This window comes from Oryza glaberrima, chromosome 1, assembly GCF_000147395.1.
Source record: "Oryza glaberrima chromosome 1, OglaRS2, whole genome shotgun sequence".
Lineage (NCBI taxonomy): Eukaryota > Viridiplantae > Streptophyta > Magnoliopsida > Poales > Poaceae > Oryza > Oryza glaberrima.
In genome coordinates, this window is record NC_068326.1 from 38823963 (window position 1) to 38847690 (window position 23728).

Here is a 23728-nt window from a genome sequence, read left to right on the forward strand (position 1 = left end):
TAAGGCAGACAACATTTGGACCGGACGAGCACCACACATATGCCCGATGTGAGGAGGTCAAAGCCATTCGTACGTCTAGCTATCATAAGAGCAAAGTAGTATATTGTACAGGGAGTATTATCGATCGTACAAGTACAATAAAAGGGGACTTAAAAGGCTAATCTTCTACACACAGAGCAGAGCAGAGGTATATATAAAGGTTGTCTTCGGTTCAGAACACTACGAGCCTACCCATGATATGTACTCTCTCTCCTGTTCCATAATATAAGATATTGTCAAACTTGACACCATCTACAAAACTAATTTTTAACTTATAAATTTCTCATACACTGTAGAGTTTGTAGCAACAAAATTATAACCATATGAAAATATATTGAAATACCAACTCAATGATATTATTTTCAGCAAATAAAATTCAATTTACATCACACTACTTGTTAGTTTGATGTTTTTAAAGTTAAATCTTTAAATACGTGCGTGTCTTACATTATGGAGTATATAACAAATAATGTTCAGCGAGGATTGATGCTAGGTACAACACCGCTGAGGAGGTTACTGCCGGAGACATCGGATGATGACATGTTGTAGTGATGATCATCGTTTCCAACTCCAGATGACGATGAAACCATCATCCGGGATCCCGACGATGGGGTGGCTGTGTTGCTAGGTTCCAAGGATAACGAGGCCATGCTCCCGGTGTCCGGTGTCATTTGCCATATCTTCTCCAGCTCCCTCATCACCTCCACCATGGACGGCCTTGCGTCCGTCTCGTCTCGGCAGCATCTCAGTGCCAGTGCAGCAAACTTCTCCACGCATTCTGCTGGGTACGATCCCATCCGGCTGTCAACCACTGACAATATCATCCCACTCTGATTGGCCGCAACAACCTACACGCACAAACATTTATATATGTAATTAGTTTCAGGGCATCAAATCAATTTACTACTAGTACATACTCCCTCCGTTCCATAAAAAATGAATCTAGTACTGAATACGACATATTCTAATATAACGAATCTGAATATTGATGTGTCACATCCAGTACTATGTTGGTTTTTTACGGGACAAAGAAAGTATGTTCATTTGCTACCATGAGTCGGATCATGATTATAAATACGATACACAACTATCAGTAATATATATTAGGACTATCCAACCTGCTACATAATTATTATGTTATTAGGAGTATGATCGAAGCACTACAGGACTATTCAACCTCTTAAACAATTATGTTAGGAGTATGATCCCAAAACAGTACACACTTGATTCCTGTAGTTTACATAAATAATATTAATAAGGAAAAAACACTTCCAAGAAATAGCCAAATATTGTGAAATGGAGAGAGCATAACATTTAGTCGGCCATGTCTTAGGCGGACCCGTCAAAAAAAAAAAAAAAAACGGAGGGAGCACTTCAGTTTCTTTCATGTGCACCGCATGTGATTTTCCAATGAAATATAAGCAAAATTGTATGCAAGGAAGCATGAAATCTATACCTCTCTAACTATATTTCTTCCATGAGAAATAGGTTGCATCCCTGTCAGCAGTTCCAGAAAAACAACACCAAGGCTGTACACGTCACTTTTGTCTGTCAGCTTATGAGTAAGGAAATACTCCGGATCAAGATAACCCTGCGATTGTAAAGAAAGGCATATATACCATCAACACCATTGCAGAACAGTGTGCTTTAAACACTTTATTATTAGCTGGAAACTTAGATTAAGGCAAAATAGTTGCTTGTGCTAATCCTTATCAATCGGTAATGGTAAGAAATTTCGCTCAAGAATCCCTTTATCAATCAAGCTTTGCAATGACATGTAACTTATATTTCTCTTTCCTTTAATCAAATTAACCTAAGTTGAACAAGTTTCTGGTCACTTTCACCATATGCGGTTGCCCACAACACCGGGATCAGACATCAGAATATGAATTGAAGTAAAAACTGATAAAAGTGCTGGCAAATGTGGCAGACTTCTGCACAACTAGTTGCTCACAGAACATGTACAAAGCTACTCACCGGGGTACCCTTTACAACAGTGGACACATGACCAGGAGCAGTCCCCTCTGATTCTGGCTCTGGGGCAAGCCGTGAGAGACCAAAATCAGCAACTTTTGCGACAAACTTTGAGTCCAATAAAATATTGCTTGCTTTGATGTCACGGTGAAATATTGGAGGGTCTGCTTCTGTGTGTAAATAGAGGATGCCTCGCGACGACCCCAGCGCAATTCGTAACCTCGTGGGAAAATTTAGGGGCTCTTTTGATCGAGCTGCTACATGAGACAATTGTCAGGGCAACTAGGTACACAGAAATAACAGCAACATAACTTCAGAAGTAATGATATATAGGACTGCCATGGAGCTTAGCACAAGATGCTAATATTCTTCTACTAGTAATTAAGAACGTGCTAGCTAACAAAGAAACTGTGGGTTTATGATATTTTTATCTGTTGAATTCTGTTTAATGAATATTTAAAATTTTATGAAGAGCAGCTTTGTCAGTAGGTACAGAAATAAAGTTCTAACCTGAAAGATGATCACGTAGAGTACCATTAGGCATAAACTCATATACCAGCATCTGCAATACATGCTTAACAGTATGAGTTTATATCATAATTAATGTTGAACCAAATGTGAGGTACTATCTATTCACAACCAACTCCGCAACAGAAGTTGATAGGCAGCTGTTCAGTTTCTACCGTTCAAATTGGTCAAATATGGACTTTCAAAAATAATATACTAGCCAACAAAAATAATGCACTGAACTGCTCTACCATTTTCCAGCACACCTATCTGAAATAGGCTGAACAATGTTCTGTTTGGCTTTCTCCCAAAGCCGGGTAACGAAAAGTTACCTGTTCTCCAAAATAAAATCTGATAGTGGCTGAGAACATGTGCGTGCATATTTATGTACTTCAATGCAGCGAATGTATTTCAATGAATTTTGATATCAGTCTTTTATAATCCATTTGAAAACAAGAAAGAACTTGAATATTTCAACGTTCGACAAACTGCCCTGGACTTCTATTGAAAGAAAAAAGTACCAGGAACAACCTGCTCATCTTCTTCATCACAATAACCAAGCAATGAAACAAGGTTCCGGTGATGCAGCCTGGACAGCAATTCTATCTCTGTGAAGAACTCCTTTGAACCCTGAAGAGATCCCTGCTGCGCGCGTTTTATTGCTACTATTGTTCCATCAGAGAGAATACCTCTGTACACTTTCCCATACCCTCCTTGACCAATTAGTGCTGAGTCACTAAAGTCATTTGTACCATGTGACAGTTCTTGAAAACTGAAGTCTTTTACACCATCAATCTTCATTGGAATTCTTTTTGCTGCAAATGCGATAAAAAATGACATATTGAAGATTGAACAGAAGATAACTGATAAAATATAGAAAACATAACAATAAAAAAGAAACTGTTTCATTGAAGATAGCGGAAATGGAGGGTTTACCAGAGCGTCTTTTTGAAGAAGAATATCTTGAACGTCTTTTCAGTATAATGAGAGTAATGAGGGATGAAAGAAATGCTGCTGCAGCAAACGCTGCCATGACAATACCAACAATGGCACCTGTACTTAGGCTGGACTTTGCACGATCTGGAAGTACTGGATAGCATAAGAAAATATAAGATTACTCTCTTGAAAAATTGTTAACAATTATGGAATTAAACTGTTCTAACTTGAACTGCATGGTACTGTAACTGAATCATTAGACTCACTATATCTTGACCATATACAAGTGCTTTTTGTTTAGTAGTAAATGTGCACAGTGTATTTTTCCTGTAGTGTAGGACTGTAAGGTGTTTTCTGTTAATTCATCTCTAGTATATCCAGAAACCACCCATGCATGCTTCTTGTTAAGTAATGTGCAGAGTGTATTCCCTGTAGTATAGGGACTTTCTTTCTGTAAAGCTATCTCTTGTATATCCAGGGATCCAGCCCCTATGGGTACATTGAAACACAAGTTACAAGTAATTGAAACTTCTGGATGATGGGAGAAATCAAGAAATCAATCCCAGCTACAGGCAACAACCAGCAAGTGTGGCGATGTGGCCTGGCATGTCGTGATGCAAGAGTATACCACCTTCTGATGCAGTGATGCTTACATCTTACTCCACTGATTCCAAATTGTTCTCTAAATGTAAGATGTTATAGGACTTAGAGGAACTTTTCAATGTATAATAGTTCCTCATATTCCAAATTCCTCTTATGCTAATTAAGTTCTACCACTCGTGTAAAAATGAGGTATCATTTTAAATGTATAATAGTTGCAGGGCAACAAGGTCATTTGAACAGCTTTCTTAATTCATGTCAACCACTCTAAAATGACCTGACTTTGGAAACAGAGGGTTCATACAAATATATTAGGGAATAGGGTATCTGACACATCAGTAAGCATCTAGTATTAATGGGGACAAATGTCCTCCTGAAGATATGTGTAAATGGTGAATTTGGTTTCTCTACATTATAAGGTCCAAATCAGCCATCCTAGTCTGAAAACTTATTATTCAGTTTACCTCATCCCTTGTATCGCCCACTGTCCCAATGGCATCTGGACCGGGAGCAACCTTGTCATTAGGAGTTTGGGACAATGAGAAATTTTGCAAACTTTTTGTGGCATAAAAGAAATAAAACTTTCTTTTAGATGGATGAAAAAGAAAGTAAAAGAATTGTCATGATTCACCACTCCTTTGGGTGGTCCTTCAGGATTTGTATGGGAACCTCGTTGAAATGTGAATACTAAACCAAATGTACAATGATATTGGAAATCCTGAAATGCCAATGAATGAGTGGAAATTCATTGACTCTAAATTGAATTTTGTGAGTCCCTAAACTTAGATTAGCTAGGAAGGGTATTAAATTTCGTTGGTTGTTCCTGTTAAGTTCTGACTAGACATTACACAGTGGAAATAGTGCACCCATTACAACCGACATCATTTTTCATAACTTGGTTACTTAGATCAAACCAACTGTTTTCACATACTTATTCTCACAGTTACTGGTCATTTGCATGTTAACTACCATAGACATCCTAATCCTGGTGAGATCCAGAACTATACTTGAAATCAAATATTGAATATTTAAAACCCCTAGAAATCAGATAAATGCCAATACAAGAATAAGAAGGAAATGTATAATAAGAAGGAAATGTATAGAGTCAATATAGCATACTCTTGTTATACCACCCTGGATTGAAGTTGAGAAGCTCATAGGGCCCAAATATATCAGAGTCTGGAATCAGCCAGCCTGTGAACATTCCTCTCAGTCTTAACACCTCGCTCTCATTGAAATAAGCAGTGTTATTTGGAAACAGTTTCAGATTCATCTTCACCCGTGGGCCTTCTTCCCACATAAATTGAGAAACTTCTAATTGGTAAGAAGACAATGAAAGTCCAGATGACAAGTACTGTTGAAACTGTCCTTCATATGGAACAAAATCCCAAAATCCAGGACTCTTCAGCCGGTAATCAACATAAAGTGGAATAGCACATATACATCGTATTGGTGACATCAGTATGTTTTCATATGGAAGGTCAGTAGAGCATGGCGAACAAACTGTGGCGTTACTTGCAGAACCACCAGGCACAATAACTGGCACTGATCGACAGTACTGAGTAATGTTCAGTTGATTTGGAGATTTGCAGATGGGGTTTCCAGATAACCTAAACATGAGATGTTAAGAAAATATAAGGTAATAGAAATATATCTGAATGATACCAAAACTCCAACAGCAAATGCATACATGCTATCATTTTCTTATGTGAATTACATGTTCTGTTTCAAATCAACCTTGACCAAAATATCCATTAGTTTAGTTAGAAAGAGCATTATAGAGTACATCACAATACCATCAATACAAAAAAAATCCTTTAATTATCACATTAGTCATGTCCTCAATGTTACTACTATGTCGATTCTTTTCTCCTAGACTTTCACCTCACCAAATTGCAACAAGTGTATTAAAATTTTGATAATAAAGGTTTAGTTGGTCATTCATATTTTATTATTTCGGGTGGAACACCAACCAATGATCACCAGATTTGAAATAAATATAGATAACTAGACTTCTGATTTGCTTAATAAGCATTTGAATTAGTGTGACCATGCTATCCCAAGGAGCGTTTGCACGCCTCTATCAAATCACCTATTGAGCTTTTTTTAAGGCTTCTCCAGCATGCATTTGCTACTTCACTGGGTTACCTATCAACCTTATTTTTCCGACTTTCTCACATAACAGAATGGACATTTCTCCTCCATGAAAGAAGACTTGAGAAAGCCATTCTCAGTTCTTCTGATCGACGTTTTAAAGCACTAGTAACAGGCCAATGCATTGCAACGGCCTATACCACTTGAAATGGCTGGCAGTTTCTTTACCGGTTTGGCTTTTTTTTTTTCCTCGCACCGCACACGTGCGGTGGGAGGAAGGGACGGAAGGAGGAAAAGTCTGCTTTTACAGTAGTAGAGAAAAGCTTCCCCACAGCTGAACACCATGTTCACCCTTATTGCATGTATGACTTTGTAATTGTCACAACTTGGCATAACTCTCTTTAAAGTGTAGCGCATTAATCTTTACCCACTCCAAAGCATCGACTCCATCTTCAACCATGTTAACATTAACTAAAATAACTTCAGTTGAGCATTACGTCAAGGCTTGAAAATTACACCTACTCATTTATCAGTTTGCATCACTTTTCTATGATGCTGGCTTAGAAGGCTCTTGTAATACCTACCTGCTCGTGCAACTATCCATCCTAAAGGGTCATGGCATTAGCAAAGAAATTCACAACAAAAACCAGGAATATGATTCCTTTGTTGCATTCATTTAGTTATACAGATCATTTATCCAATAAGCAATGCACATTAATTTCGCATACAAGAAAATCAAGATGAAATCCATTATTCTAAGATGAAAAAGGAGAAAAATAGCTAAGATTTGTGGTTACAAGGTAGTCTACTTTTAAGTTCACAAATACAAACAAGAATGGTCTTCAGTTGTGCTTTCCAAACAGTATGAAGAAGATAAATTACAATAAAAAAAGATAGGCCTTAGATCAGGGCCCTTTGTTTCCTCTAGTAAACGAAGATCATCAGACCAATCCCTGACTGCCAGCATAGCATATTTCCAATAATGAAAGTAATGGACTTGATATTTCGCATTTTAATTAACAAGGAAACTAATGAAATAGAAGTGCATACAGGATGGTAACATTGGCAGGTGGTGAAAGAGGATTCGATAGATTGGTGAGAGAATTGTTCTGGAAATCCCTACAAAATATTGACAGAGAATTAGATTATCAATTAACTAATTCCAGAGAAAGTGAAAAGAAGGGTAGATTATGCATGGTCTTACAATATAAGACTTCTATTTCCACTGAAATCAATATTCTGCCAGACATCTGATGGAACAGAACCATCCAAATTGTTATTGTCCAATGACCTGAGCAAAGAAGGTACAATATCACGCAGCTATTGTTTAGGACGGGAAGATGAAACCAAGTTTTACCTGTTGGGTGTCATATCAGTTTGGCTAATATTATGCATAATTATGAGGAGGCCCTCTGTGTAAGGAGGCATATTGTAATCGTCACTATTGAAAAGTTATGAAGTAAAAAGTGCTCGGCTTTTCTCCCCTGTAAAGTTATTCCCTTTTACTCTAGAGATCTATCCTATTATTCTGCTTCTACCAATGATATAAGGATCATACCTATTGTACTCACTGAACTTGAAATAGAATAAGGAAAGATATACTATCATACTTACAGTCTTTGTAGATTGGGAAGGCCAGAGAAACTTCCAGGAATTGATCCGTTTAGAAGATTGTGGGAAAGATCTCTGCACAAATTGTACGAGCATGCATATAAACTTGTTTGCCAAATACTTAGTAAAATAGAATAAACAAAAATGGCACAAGTTGTTAGTAACGGCTCTATTTTTATACATCGTGGTTATGTTGCTTGCTGGTCGGCCAGATGGTATTGAACCCCTCAACTGATTCCAACTAAGATCCCTGAACACAAATAAGACAAGGATCAGAGCTGCCACACATGATATATTTTTTGCTAGCTATGAAAATAGTTTTTTTTTTTCTGTTCCCAAAAAGGTGAAGTTGCAGTGTTGGAATTCGACACATACAGATAGCCAAGTTGGGGTATTCCACTGACATCAGGAACAGGCCCTTCCAAGCTGCAGTTCCTCAAACTCCTAATGAAGATCATATCCAATAGATTAGTCTCTAACTTTCATAATTACCGAGAGAGTAGTAAGTCTGAATTAAACCTGTATTCTTGAAATGCAACCTTTCTAAGATGCCAGCCATTTGTGAACAAGGGAAGCTATTTTTGGATGTCTATCGTGCAGGCTCCCATGGATAATTATAATATCAAGTAATGATAGTGACTTGGATGCATTTCTAGAATAAGTAAAAATATGCTAGCATGGTCATACTTTTGCACACAGAGCTGGCCTTTGTGTAGATTGAAATGGCAAAAAAAAAAAAACAACCATATACTTAAACACCTTTCTACTACCATAATGTGCACATTGATACAGGTTTGCTTCTGCAAATATGTTTGGTTATGAATAAGCCAGGTCAACCGATGTTAGCCAAACTATCACCTAAAAATATTCAAGAGACCAGACAATGTGTAAACTTTCAAGATTGACATCAAAATTCATTTCAGCACTATGCTCAGAATGTGGAATTGCAGACAGAGGTAAAGTGTACTTTCAGAAGTATAGTAATTTCTCTTAGATAATGGAAGATTTATTGAACTCAGTCAATTACATGATACAATTACACTGAGAACACTCTCGGCCTCTGCATGACTAGGATGCACACAGCCAAGTGTACTTAGAATTTGAGAAGTGGAATTGCAGATAGAGGTAAGAAAATACTTACAATTTGAGAAGTGTGGTGATATTGCCATAAGATGAAGGAATTGAGGTTCCTGAGAAATTATTGTTGTCAAGCTGGCTGAAATTATTTTTGAACAGATATTATTAGAAAGTGCTGTATATGCATGTAATTCTAATATCAGAGACTACTCTTTAAAATAAAGTGAAGAAAATGATTAAATAAATCACAATGGTCAAGAGACACACCAGTAGCTACTTTTCAGTAAATGAGAGTAGAACAGCGAAGAGCCGAAAGACTCTCTTTCTAAGCTGCTAAATTTCTAGGCAAACTCTAGTTAAAATTTAGTAAAGCGACAAAGCGACATATATAGGCAAAGTAACGCTTGTAAACTTCATGCAATAACAAGATACAATCTAGTTCTTGGTTAAAGACTGACATTGAACCCAACCAAAGTAACCAAAAGCAGAAAAAAAAAAGAGCTATCACAATACAGAAGTTTACGTACATGATAAGTAGTTTTGGTAACTTTGATAACTCTGGAGGAAGATAGCCTGACAAGTTATTGTTATCCAACAATCTGTAAATTAATTACGTTGTAAGTAGAGTTCAAATAAAGAATACCAATATAGTAGATGCAATGGTCAGAAACTTACAAGTGAACAAGTGAAGGTAGTCTGGACAGTTCAGGTGGAATTTGACCACTTAATGAATTGTTGTTCATATGACTGGATGAAAATTGGAAAACTATTAGGGTAAGGATAATAATTCCCTGATGCTTGACATAGATGTAAAACCAGATGCTACTCACAAGTGCTTTGTTTTGTTCAGATTAGCAAATGATTTAGGTATGGGTCCAGATATGTAGTTCTGGTCGATCTGAATCCTATCCAGATTAGGAAGGAAACCAATCTCCTCTGGTAGAGAACCAGTAAGCTGGTTTCCATTTAAGAGCCTGCAAAAATAGGATGGGCACATCCGCACATACTTACAGTGGGAAAATCACCATATAAGTGACAAGAACACACAGATTCCATTCCAGATAACAGAGGATACAACAACAATCACACCTCACCTACCAACAATTTATCTCAAAGAAATAATTGTTTTCAATATATATATATATATATATATACATTATATATATATATATATATATATACATTATATATATATATATACATTATATATATATATATATATATATATATATATTATGAAGGACATGATACAATGGAAACATATATATTCAGTCAATTACAGCTGTATCATAAAAAATTAAGCTGAACAAAAAACTCATGAAAAATGCTAACATCACCATCCAACCAGAAGGACATGAAGATACTGATTCAGTTAAACTACAGTTTTATAGCAAACAAAACTAAGTTGAACTAGAAGCCCCAGTACCCCAGAAAGAAGATAGGCTCAATTCTAACCAGAAAGATGTGAAGGAAACCCGTATTGGTGAAATTGAAGTAATGCAGGTTTCAACTTACAGTAATTTCAGAGAAGTGATGTTGCCAACCTCCTTAGGTATGCTGCCACTGATGTTATTCCACATAAAATCCCTTCAGTGGAAAGAACAAAAAAATTAGAAGTTAGCGCCCTTGTGAGTGGGCATCCAACCACCTAAAAGCTAACCCATTAACTAATCAATGATCCTGTTACTTGTCCAACTTACATTATTTGCATGTGAGATAGCCGGCCAAGCTCAGCAGATAAAGATCCAGATAAATTCAATTTTAGAAGTTGCCTATAATCACATAAATGCATCACGGCAATTAGATCCACTTGGGAAAAAAAGATATGGGATCTTTAGAGAGAAAATTCGAGCAAAGTTTATCTTTTTGTACTGAACTAATTGCCCCATCAAGGCAATCAATATTCAAATAGCACGGTATTTTTTTTTCACAAGGCAAAAAAATAAGAACGTAAAGAACACAGTAACATTATTCTACTTCTAAAAAGGAGAAGCTATCAGCAGCAGTGGAAAGTATCTGGTCACATCTCGAAAAAATGCTGAATATATGAAGGCGAAACGTGGTCTATTATGTTATGACATTCAACAAATTCATCACCAAAAGCACGCTTAACATAAGCTAAACACCAAAAGCAAGCCATAAGATAAGCAACGGAAAAATGTGGTATAATAAGGACACAGTTAACAAGGAGATCACTTATGCTCATACAATTCTAATACATGGAGATATCCATCACTTGCTGTTTCATTGTAACAGTGAACATAAGACCAATTTCCCATGCACGGATCTCCACGGTTCCAGCTGTTTAGACGTCCTTGCGGATCTATCAGCTTGCCTTTGATAGCTTTCAGAGCATCAACTGCAGACCAAATGTACCAATGTTACACCTAGTTTGCTTCATAATGCAAGGTAAAAATCAATAACACTCAATAACGTAACCATAACAACGAAAGCTTCATAATGCAAGGTAAAAATCAATAACACTCAATAACGCAACCATAACAACTAAAGCTTCATAATGCAAGGTAAAAATCAATAACACTCAATAACGTAACCATAACAACTAATATATTTAGAACCATGGCTTGTGCTCTCCCATGCGTCTCAAGTGAGCAGGCCATGCTTATGACACAAAGATTGAAAGAGATATGTGCATGTAGAGATCAGTCTCAATAAGAGGTGTGGAGGTAAAGTATGGCTAGAATGATGGATATTACCTTCCCAAGGTGCAGTGATCTGTGCTTCTGTTCTTTGCACCAAGTAGAACATGAAGATAATGGAGCAAAGATAGAAGAGTCGAGACTGCCACATGATGCTATTACACAGAAAATTTGCTCAGTTTGGCAGGATATTGAGAATTCACCAATGTAGTTTCCCTCTGATAGCATAATAATCCAGTCCCTGAAATGGAACAGAGGAGCAACGGTTACTTGTCCAGACCGACAAGTGCACAGAAGACCATATAAAGTCAGGGATGCACCAGATTACTGCTTAAATTTTGAGCAAAGTTGTAAAAAAAGTTAAGCATAAATTTTCACCAGCGTAGCTAGGAGTTTTCGAAAACTCAGAGGAGCATCTTTTTTCTTATTATTTTTAAACAGCAGCTGAGAAGCGACTGCCGACCACCAACACCAATAAAACATAAATTTCAACCTTTTCAATTAGAGATCAATAAAGAAGAGATGTTATGAGATGGGAGCTAAAATCTCAACGAAGTGAGTGTTTGCTGATGAATCCCTTGCAATCATGCTGCGATAACATATCATACCATGAATGAAGGGAAGAAGTGAAGAAAGCCTGGTGCACAATCTTGTTTATTATATGGAAAAGAACATGTGTGCATAACGTCGATTAAAACACCGATGCAGGGAAGGAATCGATAGATACAACAAGCATACCACTGAGCAGAAAATTAAAGAGAGAAAGAAGGATGAACTCACCAGCTAGTAGGAGGCAGCAGAAAGAAAGAATCAATCGATCCGCCACACCGATGGAGGATTGTAGTAGAAAAGGACAAACCTGAGTAGTATTAGTCAAGCAGAGATAATAATCAACCGAATATTAACTATATAATGGGGATTAAGGTGGGCTTGGCCGCTTGGGTGTGAAAATGAGCGAGCAAAGTACAGTATAATATTATAAATAAAGCCATGGAGGGGTAGGAAAGGGATAGGGGGAAGTAGTACACTACATCGAACTGAATCGATTGACCAATTCCAGTTTCCTACCTGCTGCCACAACGCAAACTCTTAAATCTCAAATCCCAAATCCTGAATAATTTCTGCTTTTCGCCACGGGTGACACGGGCAGTGATGACAAGAACATTGAAAAGGTGATGGAAAATGTCGTAGTAAATTCGGGGTTTGGTGATGGTGGACTTGGCAACGCCCCTCTCCATCCATCCATCCATCAACCAATCTGTCTCCCTCTGACCTCAGCAGCGCACGCAAATTCATTGAATTCGACTTCGCCACCCCACCTATCTATACGGAAATATCTATCGATCTATATCAACAATATTAAAGGCAGAAGACTTCCAGATTGGATTCTTGGACCAAGTAAAACAACAGCAAGAATTGAGGCAGACGGAGGAGGAAGAAGAAGAAAGGGTCAAGCCTTTCTGTAGCCAAGGAGGCCATCCTCTTCCTGTAGCCACCAGCCGCCATCGCCATGCTTCGCAAGCTGCCGCAACCATATCAGATTTCTCCCCGCGCTGTAGCGTCGCCGCGACGCTTCCGATCCCCCAATTATTTTCTTCTCTCCGCTCAACACAAAACCGCGTGTTTATATTTTCTGCATTGAATGAATGTGCTACAGTGATTTGCCGTTAATGTTGATGGTTTCGATTTAAAACTGATTTTAACGGAATTTTGTTTGGCTTATATAGGTGGGGGGAGAATGGACTTTATATACTTCGACAGTAGAGCGGGCGTTTCAGTGCGGATGGGCTAGGCCCATACTGTCCTCGGGCCGAGGAAAGCAATCCCATCCACCCAAACCGGCTAGGGTCGGGCCTGCTCCAAGTCGGCTGCCGCGGCATGTCGGCCCACGGTGAGGAAGCCACACGGCCCACGGATCTTGGGATGAGCCCACGGACATGAATTTTCTACACAGATACCATGTTGTCTGTTATTTGCATGCAACTTAAATAGTTATAGAAAAATTTATAAAATAGTAACATCAATTGAGATGATATAAGTTTATAAACAAACATGCAAGATTATATTTGATCTATAACTAGAGAAAAAAAAATGAAATTAGGCGGTGAATAGTAACTGTACAACGCAGAACAAAATGTTATTCTTGTTTCATTATGTGTGGATCAAATTTAGACTTGCATATTTGTACAGTGTCTTACATCATCATAACCTATCTTATCAAATTTTATAAATTGTTTATATAATTGTTTAAACTATATAGTCTATATTCATACACTGTCTATGACCCCATGAGACTACTGTCTACGATGTATAAAGCGGTCCACCTATGATGTCGTTGGCCTTGTGGTTGTGGCGCCGGCGATCGATGAGGGTCTCCTCCACGGCTACTCTCATGAGTGCGGCGGTGGTGGCGGCGGCATGGACAATACCGTACGAGGAGTCAGAGACCCGGCGGATGTCGTGGAGTGGAAAGCCAAGTACGAGAAGACCTACAAAGACGTTGGTGAGGAGGGGTGCCGGTACTTTTTTACTTTTGGTATATAGGTTTGCCGGTGCATTGTCATGGAACTAAGGGCCTCATCTTTTCGCTTATACTTATGCTTATCAATCAAATTTTGAATTTTCAACTTTGAATTTGAAGCTCATTTTGAGGGTTTTTTCATCGAAATTTATTTTTCAGCTTTTGCATTTAGATCATTAAGAACACCTATATAAAAGTTTTATTCACAAAATACTATTTGTTCGTTTGTAAATATGACGTATCGCTTATTCCACGAATAAGCGAAAAGGTGGGTCTCTGAAAGTGAAACAAAGTAGAGAGAGTCTGGAGGTAGCGCCATCCCTGGAGATGAAGCAAACATGTGGGTACTCACTTGTGTTTTTTGCCGGAGAATTTTACAACAAATAAAAATGTTGCTAATGTAATATGGTAAATTTTAGATGAGAATGTAATCATTTCCAACCTATGATAAAGAAAGATTGTCTTCTCATGTGTGTGTGTTTTCGGCTATTTTGCTTTGTCCAATTGGTCAAACGTCCCGTTACCGGGAAAAATATGTTGCGTACCATATATGTACCGTTCGATTGGAAAATAGACGTCTGAGATTCGTTCACGTCACCATGAGTAAAAATTAGAGGCCCTAAAAATTAAGGACCAAAAACTAGGGAGTAGAAATTGAAAAGATGAAGTAAATAACACAATCAGCTGCTAAAATAGATTACAACGAGCTGAGCACGTAACGTAGCTGATCCATTCAGATCGACCTCCATTACGAGTTTCAGAATAAGATGACTGGTACCGTGTGTTTCTCCCATTGTTTCACACTTTTATATCCCTGCAATCAGAACAGGTCGATTGCAGTCACAGGGAATTTGATCTGCAAGACAAAAGGAAAGGATGTATTGGTACTTCACTACTTGAAATCGTCCCAATTAGGATTGTCTCTGAAGATCAACAATGCAGCAGCAAAGCCATCTCCGCAACTGCCTTCGGTAAGTTCTTTGGGCCAAGCATCACAGGTCAGCTTATTCCTACTACATACAAGAAAAAGAAACAAATACAATATCCCAAAGGATATACCTGTCCTTTGAAACTGAAACTAATCCAGCATAGTTTAATTTAGCCTTTTTTTTCACATAGTTTTCATGCCATCCGCATCTTGGCATGAATTGAGAGTCCTTGTGCTTCCGAGTTCTTCATCTCCTTACTGTTCGACACCATATACACTATACTGATTGAATTGAGTCCTTTGTTCCTGCATTCTAGAAGGTCAGATGACCTCACGAGTAGAGCCTTACACGCATCGTAATTGGCACGCGGCATAAGGGGCATGTTGATAGAGTTGGGCCACATTCCTTGCATGTCTTGAACAAACAGAAGTAAAGAAGATCTGTTAATCCCTCAAACTACTACTGATTTAATCATTTCAAATTTTGGAAAAAAAATATGATTCCACTATGTTCACCTACAGTTTCACTAGAAATATAGTTATACATATGCCAGCATAGATTTCATAATTTGATTTCACCAACAGAACTCATGCCACAGCATAGAAAACCTTACCAGGTGACCGCATTGAAAAGCCATGTCCTTTGGATTGGTTAAGCAGATTGGGCAAACCTTGATGATGCCATAAAAGAAAATAATAAGAGTTATGCCACAGTTCTGGAGAAAAAAAAAAGTTTAAACTCATCAAGAGCTACTTGCCCAAATTGTGCCTACCTGCTCATCAGTGGTATTCTTTCCGAAGCCAGTTGACTGGGAGCTTGCAGTTGGAGGACGTGAGGCTGCAGCGTTGTCGTTCTCAAGAACTTTGTTTGGAGGAGGAAGAATCCTCAGATGACTGGCCACATGACCCGCATGCTTCCTGTTAATAAAAATGAAGAAACAAAGTGTGTGATAAGGATGCTATGAAACTAATGCAGGGCTGCAATGAACTGAGAAGAGCAAGTACTCCAGTGGTCGGAGGCCTTGAGTTGCTTTATATTGAGAAGGTATTTCCATAAGGTCTGCAAGGGCAAATGCAGCCTCTTTCTTTGGCATATCCTTACTTGTTGACATAATCTCTGTGAAGTTCACAAACTGCAGTAGTTTATTAGTAAGGTTCTAACTTCTAGCTAAATAAATAGATATGAAATCACTATACAAGTCTCTTCTAGTCAGAAAGTAGATTATTTACATTCAACGTAGTATGATTTCTCACTGGAATCATCAGTTTGCTCATGCATAAGTGGAGCAATGTTGAAATTTCGGAATTGAAATGACAAAATAGTAGTATTATAATCACCTGAAAATTGTCAAAAGCTCTGTCAGGAATACAGTCATCGAAGTGTTGCATCGCATCCCATGGCCCATCTCCCACCCCAACCATCACAATTGAAAGAGGATAGTAGCTGAGCAACCAAATGGGTTTCAGTAAAACTTTAACACCAAGTTCTAACCAAGGACGAATTTAATTTACCTTGCATCAACAATTGCTTGTATAGTTGCTTGCTCTTGCGGACTTAATTTTCCATCCTTTGTATTTGAGGTGGTCACCTACAGTTTTTGCTTAGGTAAGTCACATGCTGGCAATGCTATATAAGTAATTTTCAGTGGCTGTAAACAATTACCTGTCCATCAGCTATGATGACGAGGACATGGTATTGCAAGTTACTATTTTCGACAACAGAAATTGCTGCGTAGATAAGAGGAGCAAAAGAAGTCGGTCCTGCACACACCAGTCGAACAAAATAATGAACCAGGCAAAAAGCACAAAACAGCAGTGCTAGTGGAGTTACCTACTACTTACAAACAGCTTATTGAGTTATTATTATTCGGTGAAACACAGCAAATGAGCTACATTAGACAATACCTTTCATTTACAGGAGTTATTCAAAATTCAATGAAATCAAGACCAAATAATAGAACAACGAAGTATATAATCATGATGCCGTGAATAATGAGCAAATAAAGCTGCAAAAGCGATGACTGAAAACTAGTTTCCAAATTGCTGAGCATTCTCAAGGACAACTCTGTGTGTACTATGCTATAACAATTTGATAGAAGAAATATTGAATATTTTTAAAAACAACTTGTACAAATAAAATGGCACACCAAAACGTTGGTTACTCTAAATCATAATCCATGCTAGAAGAAAGAACAGCTAAATATTCCCCGCAAAAAAAAATAGAACAGCTAAATATTGACTGAACTGTTCTTTGGTGGTTACTGAAATAAAATAGTAAGTGAAAATCATAACCTGTTATCATTCTACAATCTGAACTGAATAAAGGGGGATGATGCCCTTCTTACCTGAAAGGTTCAAATGTGGGACAATTTGCCTATATCTTTCAAGAACCTCTTCAAAACCACAGCAAGAACGACTGTCTTGGTAGAAGCTGAAGACGGACTGATCATGCGTAGAAGCTACATAATGAATTAGATAGTAGCAGTTCATACAGGAAGTATACTAGTGAAAACAAATTTGTAAGGGGAAAAGAGGAAATCCAGATATAACTTACCATCACCAAATCCAAAACATGGTATCAAGTTGTCATCATCAAAAGGAGACAGTGTTCGCCCAATTATAGAAATTGCTTGCTCATATGGATTAGGGGTGGCACTAATGGCATGCAGAGATTTTCTTCCAAAGGAATATCTGCCTACAGAAATTCAGCAGGGAAAAAAATGTTTGTTTAAACCAAAACGGATCCTCGAGTAAAATTGATAGCAAGGCTTAAAGGAAACAGCCAATGTATGTAACATCAATACAGAAGTAGCATCACCTGACCATTCATTGCTTTTGGTGAAGTCAATACCAAGAATCAGATTTGATGACTCAAGACCAGCGTCTCTCAACGCAGCAGTAACCTTCAAAATCAAAACAGGTAACAGGTTACGTACAAGCAGATGCTGCAGGCATCATTTTCCTGTAGTGAAGAATATTCAAGCTTGAAAAATATTGGTAAGAAATTTTGGAGAATAAACTTATATCTAAAGGAGAGATCAAAGGTAGCAGATTAATTTGTTTAGACTTGAGACATGAACACAAGAATACTAATTAAAAGATTTGCTGGTAAGTTGGTCACCTCATCCACTGAGCTGTAATTGTCAGGAATAAACTTCGGTTGCCCTTTGGCCTGGAATTTGTCCTTAGAAGTTCCAGAGGGAACATGAGCTTGATTCCAGTGCTTGTGATGAGTCCGATCGCCCCACATGACCAGTAATGAATGATCTGCAAGCATATCCACAAGTAATTATCGATGTCAGAAGAAACTAGGAGTACATTTTTCAGCTAAATTTGCAGACATTTAGTAGTAATTTGGATGGAAACAGAGAGAAAAATCGATTCGAGAGAGAGAACCGTTCTGGATTGACCACTTGAAATATGGTGCGCTACAAATTAAAGGCCAAATCAAAAGGGGGACAGGAGAGGCACTTGTACATAAGCAAACGTTGTAATAAATTTATAAGCTGCTTAACCCTAATTTAACAACAATTATGATGGGTAGAAATCGATAAGGCGCGGCGAGACATGTTGGAACACAGATGGAATGAAACTATATATAAAATTCATGTTGAAATCATTCAGCTAGTAGTATTACTCGTCCAGTTACGAGCTCTAAAAGCATGATTTACATAGGCCCAAATTGAATTGGCGCAGAGCAGAGCAGAAAATAATTCCTAAATAATTAAGGAACAGAAACAAGGAATCCCGAAGAAAGGGAAAGACGCATATGTTAGCACTTACCAGGGAAACACAGACAGAGACGAGACCCGCGGGAGCAAGAGATGGATGGAATGGAAATCGGATCCCCGAACCAAAGCAAAGAACAGCAAAGCACGGAGAGGCCGGAGAAGGGCGCCGCTGCTAGCTGCTGCTGGTGAGGAAGATGGCAGCGGCTGGACGGCACAGCCACCACCACTACCAGCGAAGCTAAGCTAAGCTTTGCCCTTGCTTGTGCGGTGGCAGTGGAAGTGGTGGAAGGAACCCACGAGGGCTGGAGTCTGAACTGGAGAGAGAGAGAGAGAGGAGCTGGATTAGCGAATGGTCAACGAACAAGGCTGCTTATGTGGTACTCCTCCCTCCGTCCCATAAACCCTAGGTTTCCAACCATCCGTTATATTTAAAAAAAATTAAAAAGATAAGTCACGTATAAAGTAGTAATCATATTTTACCATCTAACAACAATAAAAATACTAATTATAAAAAAATTTCATATAAGATGGACAGTCAAACATTGGACACGAAAACCTAGGTTTTTTTTCTTTATGGAGGGAGTACTCCCTTGTTTATAAATCTATATTTTTGTTAGTTAAAAATCTTTAATTTTAATTAAATTCATGTAAAAATGTAATTGTAATTTAATACAAAACAAATATTTCCAATTTCAGATTAATAAAATTAATTTGATATTTTAGATGTTGCTAAATTAGTTTGATTGAGATACTCCTAGGTGAACATTGCGTGAAAGCAACCATCACGAGAGCGATGATGACATATTAGACGACGCCGCACGTCGCACGATGATGGCAAAGACGACACACTCGTCGTGTCATCGTATTAATCTTCTTACCCGAAAAAAGTAGTTCAAGAAATTCGCTTTTTTTGTGGTACACTCAACCCGCCCCTACCGTCATCTTTAATTACATTCTCATTTTTTGCTAAATGGTACTTAGTACTAAGTAATGATGATGTTTCGGGAGCACAAAAAAAATAGAGAATATTAGTATCAAACCCACAAAAAATACACGCCCTCGATTTCAAAAAAAAAAAAGAAACAAAAAACACCTCGATTTAAAAAAAAAGAAATAAAAAACATTCAAACCCACAAAAAATACACGCCCTCGATTTCAAAAAAAAAAGAAACAAAAAACACCTCGATTTTTAAAAAAAAGAAATAAAAAACATTCAAACCCACAAAAAATACACGCCCTCGATTTCAAAAAAAAAGAAATAAAAACACGCCCGGTGGGACTCGAACCCACAATCGCCTGATTAGAAGTCAGACGCCTTATCCATTAGGCCACGGGCGCTTATACGACTGAAGGCGAACAAAAATCATGTACAACTAACTTTTGCGGCCTCATCTTTCCTCCCCCTTAAATTTGAGTTGATTATATTGTTCTTTCGTCCAAATTTATTTTTCAGCCTTTACTTTTAAATTATTAAAACATATATATATATATAAAAGTTTTATTCATAATTTATTTTTAGCTCGTAGATATGTCGTTTCGCTTGGTGACCATAACTGCTGGATCGTGATGTGTAGTTAAATGATTGCATCTCATGCAGGAAACCACCACGCCAGGAGCACACATGCCCCTAGTGATCAGGGCTCGTTCAGAATGGAGGAAATGTGTACGAAAAATAGAGGATTGATGATTTCTTTGAATTAGGTACTGCAGATGCATTCATTTCGAAGAATTGGCTACCTTCAATTCCAGAGGAACACTATTCCTTGCCCATGTTTTCACATGAAAAAAGGAATCCACTCTAAAGTTTTTTCGTTGTAAGAATCCTGCGCACGAGGAATATATTGGTTTACACATATATTCCTATCATATTTTTATGCCTTTTCTGTTCTTACGTTTTTCCTATCCTACATCGTGAAGAAGCCCTGAAATTATAATTACTGTTCAATTGGTGGATACATTGGATCACACTACATTTGCACCTGATTCTTCATGTCAAAGGCAGGAATTAAGCACCACGATGTGTATCGTGTCAAGTGCTAAGTGAACCACGTCCCGGCATATAACCAATTAATTTATAACACACCAGCAGATTGATCAATTTGGTACCCCAGATCTTAAAATGCAAGCTAATCTACCGAGACCTCAGCTAATACAGCTCCCATAGTCCCATTCTTAGCATTCCAGATTTCCAGTGACATATGGCCAATGCATAAATTTCAATTTACATCGGGATGTAATATAGTTGCACAGTGTAACAATGGATAAAACTACAGATAATAAACCGTAGCATCAATATCCTTTTTCTTCTTAGTACTAAAGAAAATGGTTTTTCGGCCATCTTTTTTTTCGCGAACACAGCAAAAGAATTGCACTTTCCGCCACCTTTTGCTTAGTTGTCCATGGCAAGCTTTGCTTCACTATTGTCTCCCCTGTTTTGTGCAGTGACCTCTAGGATCTTGGCTCTAGTCCTGTGTACCTACAAGTAAATAATACAAGAAAAATTAGAATCCACAGATTTGTCCCCATTATAAAGATGTATATAAATCATGCCCCACTGTTGAGAAGTGTATGCGTACTTTTGGTGATCAAACCGATATCTTGTGCGATTTGCAACTTGTTCCTGGCGTAATCCAAATAAGTCTCTGGTTTTCGATTCTGAAGATAAAGTTCGCCTCAGAATTAGCAAAATAGGACCGATTCGGAGAAGGCACTCAACACCATAATCAATTAGGAAAATTATCAACTACTACCCAGGATAGGTTTGCTTGATAGGGAAATAAATCCACTAACCATTTTTATGACGGCCTCTTTGATCAATTGACGAGCTTCATTTTCTGGCACCTACACATAGATGTTCCATCAGTGTGATTTATGTGAAGAACATATTCCAGTTGAGGGATGAATCTCATGCAAATGCAGGCTTACCGTTTCGTCAATGCAAGCCACGTAGATGTCGTACTGGACAACAGAGAAACAAAATTGTGATAAGGATGGATGGATTGACGAAATGATTTGACGAGTTCAAAATCATCCTGATGTAACAAAACTGAGAAGAGGAACCTACATTTTCCTTCATCGAATGGAATCCCGCTCTCACTCGAATGTTGTCAAGCTCATCCTTAATATCAACATTGCGCAAGGGAAACATATCTTCTCTATAGAGTTCCGACAGAGCATCAGTGAATTCCATCTGATAGAAGATGAAATAGCATAATTATACGTCACTAAGTAAGAATATAAAGCAAATGACGGACAGAAAAAGAAGCACCATAAGTTGCATGGTTGTGCACATTGAAGTAATCTAACCTTTTGCTTAGCAACCCGCTTCCAAACCTCAAAATACACACCATCAAAATCCTTGTAGTTACAACAATCAAACCGCATGCTCCATATATATTCCTAAATTAGAAGATAGTACTATTGTTAAATACCATCACCACTTATGCTTGCCAATTAAAATTAACAGGAGGCATTACCTGGAAACCAGCCATAATTTGCATTAGAGAAACAACACGAATGCGTAGTGCGATCTTCAGTGCTTGAAGGTAAACTATATTTTTAACTTTGTCCCACTAAACAATGGAAACAGTTGCCATCAATTGACGCATTATAACATAAATATACATTGCACAACAGTTTATTAGGCACAAATGGCTTTTGGGATGGTTACCTGACCAATGGTTACCTTATCCTTAACAGCAATGAGTACCAAATAATCCTCAAACCACTGCCATGTGAATAAATGACATCAGACAAGGATGATTAGATGGCATATGGCCAGTATTTTCACCTTGAGTCAGTCATACCTTAGTCTCATTTGCTAGCTCTTCACAGAATTTGACATATGCTAGATCACTCTCGTAGGTACTATAATTTGAGTGGTATTGATCCCAGTCCATGTACAAACCCTACACAAAGAATAACACATGGTCCATTAATTGCACAAGCGGCCATCTACTATGGCATCGTCCATTATAGCAACACAGTTGGTTGTACCAAGAACTGACAGAAATAAGCAAGCATTAATTTCTGTAGTTGTCATGGAGGAATCAAAATTTTGACACGACGATACCTACATTATCACAAAGCACTAGCCTCTGGTAGTCATCAAGGCTAGTCAACATGCATCGTTCAGGATCGAAGTACCATTCAAGACTATCCTCATAGTACTGGAAATACCCCTTGTTATAAAGCATTTCAGGAGAGTACTTATCCTTCAGTTTTGCAATGTCCAGTTCGTCAATCTTGCCACCCATTGATAACTGCAACAGAAGACAGATCATCATAGAGTAATTTTAACACAAAGAAGAGAAGATGCATCGAACAAAAAACACACACACAGGATTGGCTCATCATATCTACATATAATGATGATGATTAGGAGTAAGGGATAGTGAGATACACACACTACCTGATAACCTATGATGCGGTAGAAGGCTAGCCGCTCCTGCAACTGAGATCGATCCTCTTGCTCATTGTGTTCAGACCAATGGTCATCATCATCATCATCATCATCAACATCAAGATGGTTCTGGAGAGAGTACAGCTGATGGAAGTGGTCGGACACTAGCTCAGAGACGGCATCCTTGTCCATGTCGAGGAGCTCTTGTACAGTCTTGCCGCCGAGATCGCCTGAAGAAGAAGAAGAGGAAGGCTCTGGATTCTTCTTGCTCCCTGCCGCCATTGCGATTGCTGTCCGTCATCAAGCTCCCGACGCAAATCGAATCGAGGCCTAAAAGGCGAGGAATTGGTGGAGACGCTTGCGTCAGGACCGAGAGGATCGCTAGGGGAGGAGAAAAACCTAAAAAAGTTGGATGCGGCGATGTGCGGGTGTATGCGAGTCGGAGAAGGGGAAGGACTGCTTGGGCCGGGCCGAGGAGCTTGTCTAATTTTTGGCCCAATCAATCTTTGGCACTTAGTTTGGTGGTTTTAAAAAGGTTATTGCAATTTTTTTTCCATAGATATATACTAATGTTACAGTTTGGAACTTGTTTTCAGTGAGTTTCAAACCCCAAACAGGAGCTCGAAATCTGGAAGATTCAAGTCTCAG

General features: G+C 38.2%; 3 protein-coding genes and 1 non-coding gene across 6 annotated transcripts; all 4 read right to left on the reverse strand.

Moving 5' to 3' along the window:
- Positions 1-292: 292 nt before the first annotated feature.
- LOC127773513 (probable LRR receptor-like serine/threonine-protein kinase At1g06840) lies at positions 293-13105 on the reverse strand. 3 transcript variants are annotated; one of them, XM_052299605.1, is made up of 22 exons: positions 12567-13105; positions 12279-12357; positions 11556-11739; positions 11047-11197; positions 10539-10610; positions 10354-10425; positions 9669-9812; positions 9514-9585; positions 9366-9437; positions 8903-8977; positions 8137-8205; positions 7943-8011; positions 7765-7836; positions 7355-7441; positions 7201-7269; positions 5176-5666; positions 3457-3609; positions 3052-3335; positions 2524-2575; positions 2017-2270; positions 1496-1630; positions 293-887 (listed from the first exon to the last, which is right to left on the reverse strand). In XM_052299605.1, the coding sequence occupies exons 3-22, from the start codon at positions 11647-11649 to the stop codon at positions 513-515; spliced, it is 2862 nt and encodes a 953-aa protein (XP_052155565.1). In that variant the 5' UTR covers positions 11650-11739; positions 12279-12357; positions 12567-13105; the 3' UTR covers positions 293-512. The 3 variants fall into 3 exon arrangements, with proteins under 3 accessions (XP_052155565.1, XP_052155574.1, XP_052155558.1); XM_052299614.1 differs by having other exon boundaries at positions 2017-2267; positions 12279-13105; XM_052299598.1 differs by having other exon boundaries at positions 12279-13105.
- A 2028-nt stretch (positions 13106-15133) lies between these two features.
- LOC127775117 (E3 ubiquitin-protein ligase RGLG3) lies at positions 15134-19038 on the reverse strand. The gene is made up of 12 exons (XM_052301430.1): positions 18731-19038; positions 18069-18214; positions 17766-17850; positions 17502-17642; positions 17293-17406; positions 16611-16708; positions 16460-16536; positions 16286-16391; positions 15953-16080; positions 15721-15865; positions 15562-15618; positions 15134-15362 (listed from the first exon to the last, which is right to left on the reverse strand). The coding sequence occupies exons 2-12, from the start codon at positions 18195-18197 to the stop codon at positions 15279-15281; spliced, it is 1164 nt and encodes a 387-aa protein (XP_052157390.1). The 5' UTR covers positions 18198-18214; positions 18731-19038; the 3' UTR covers positions 15134-15278.
- A 905-nt stretch (positions 19039-19943) lies between these two features.
- Positions 19944-20016, reverse strand: TRNAR-UCU (transfer RNA arginine (anticodon UCU)). The gene has a single exon. It is a non-coding gene; the product is annotated as a tRNA-Arg (tRNA).
- Positions 20017-20849: 833 nt separating this feature from the next.
- Positions 20850-23668, reverse strand: LOC127775126 (uncharacterized). The gene is made up of 11 exons (XM_052301440.1): positions 23090-23668; positions 22755-22940; positions 22485-22586; positions 22349-22405; positions 22155-22250; positions 21985-22077; positions 21743-21868; positions 21604-21636; positions 21469-21519; positions 21255-21333; positions 20850-21154 (listed from the first exon to the last, which is right to left on the reverse strand). Exons 1-11 carry the CDS (start codon positions 23360-23362, stop codon positions 21141-21143), a joined length of 1110 nt encoding a protein of 369 aa, XP_052157400.1. The 5' UTR covers positions 23363-23668; the 3' UTR covers positions 20850-21140.
- Between the last annotated feature and the right edge of the window lie 60 nt (positions 23669-23728).

What these genes read in the sequence shown, in the direction of transcription:
- LOC127773513 (XM_052299605.1), bottom strand. Translation starts at nt 11,649, where the DNA reads ATGTGGCAGTCTCGACTCTTCTATCTTTGCTCCATTATCTTCATGTTC. An exon ending in CTTCCCAATCTACAAAGACT is followed by an intron (nt 7,442 to 7,764) that starts GTAAGTATGATA and finishes TTCTTTGCTCAG; the next exon opens with GTCATTGGACAATAACAATT. An exon ending in CCTGCCAATGTTACCATCCT is followed by an intron (nt 5,667 to 7,200) that starts GTATGCACTTCT and finishes TCTCATGTTTAG; the next exon opens with GTTATCTGGAAACCCCATCT.
- LOC127775117 (XM_052301430.1), bottom strand. Translation starts at nt 18,197, where the DNA reads ATGTGGGGCGATCGGACTCATCACAAGCACTGGAATCAAGCTCATGTT. An exon ending in CAAGCAATTGTTGATGCAAG is followed by an intron (nt 16,392 to 16,459) that starts GTAAATTAAATT and finishes TTGGTTGCTCAG; the next exon opens with CTACTATCCTCTTTCAATTG. An exon ending in AGAATACCACTGATGAGCAG is followed by an intron (nt 15,619 to 15,720) that starts GTAGGCACAATT and finishes GGCATCATCAAG; the next exon opens with GTTTGCCCAATCTGCTTAAC.
- LOC127775126 (XM_052301440.1), bottom strand. Translation starts at nt 23,362, where the DNA reads ATGGCGGCAGGGAGCAAGAAGAATCCAGAGCCTTCCTCTTCTTCTTCT. An exon ending in GGCTAGTGCTTTGTGATAAT is followed by an intron (nt 22,587 to 22,754) that starts GTAGGTATCGTC and finishes TTCTTTGTGTAG; the next exon opens with GGTTTGTACATGGACTGGGA. An exon ending in AGCTAGCAAATGAGACTAAG is followed by an intron (nt 22,406 to 22,484) that starts GTATGACTGACT and finishes TTCACATGGCAG; the next exon opens with TGGTTTGAGGATTATTTGGT.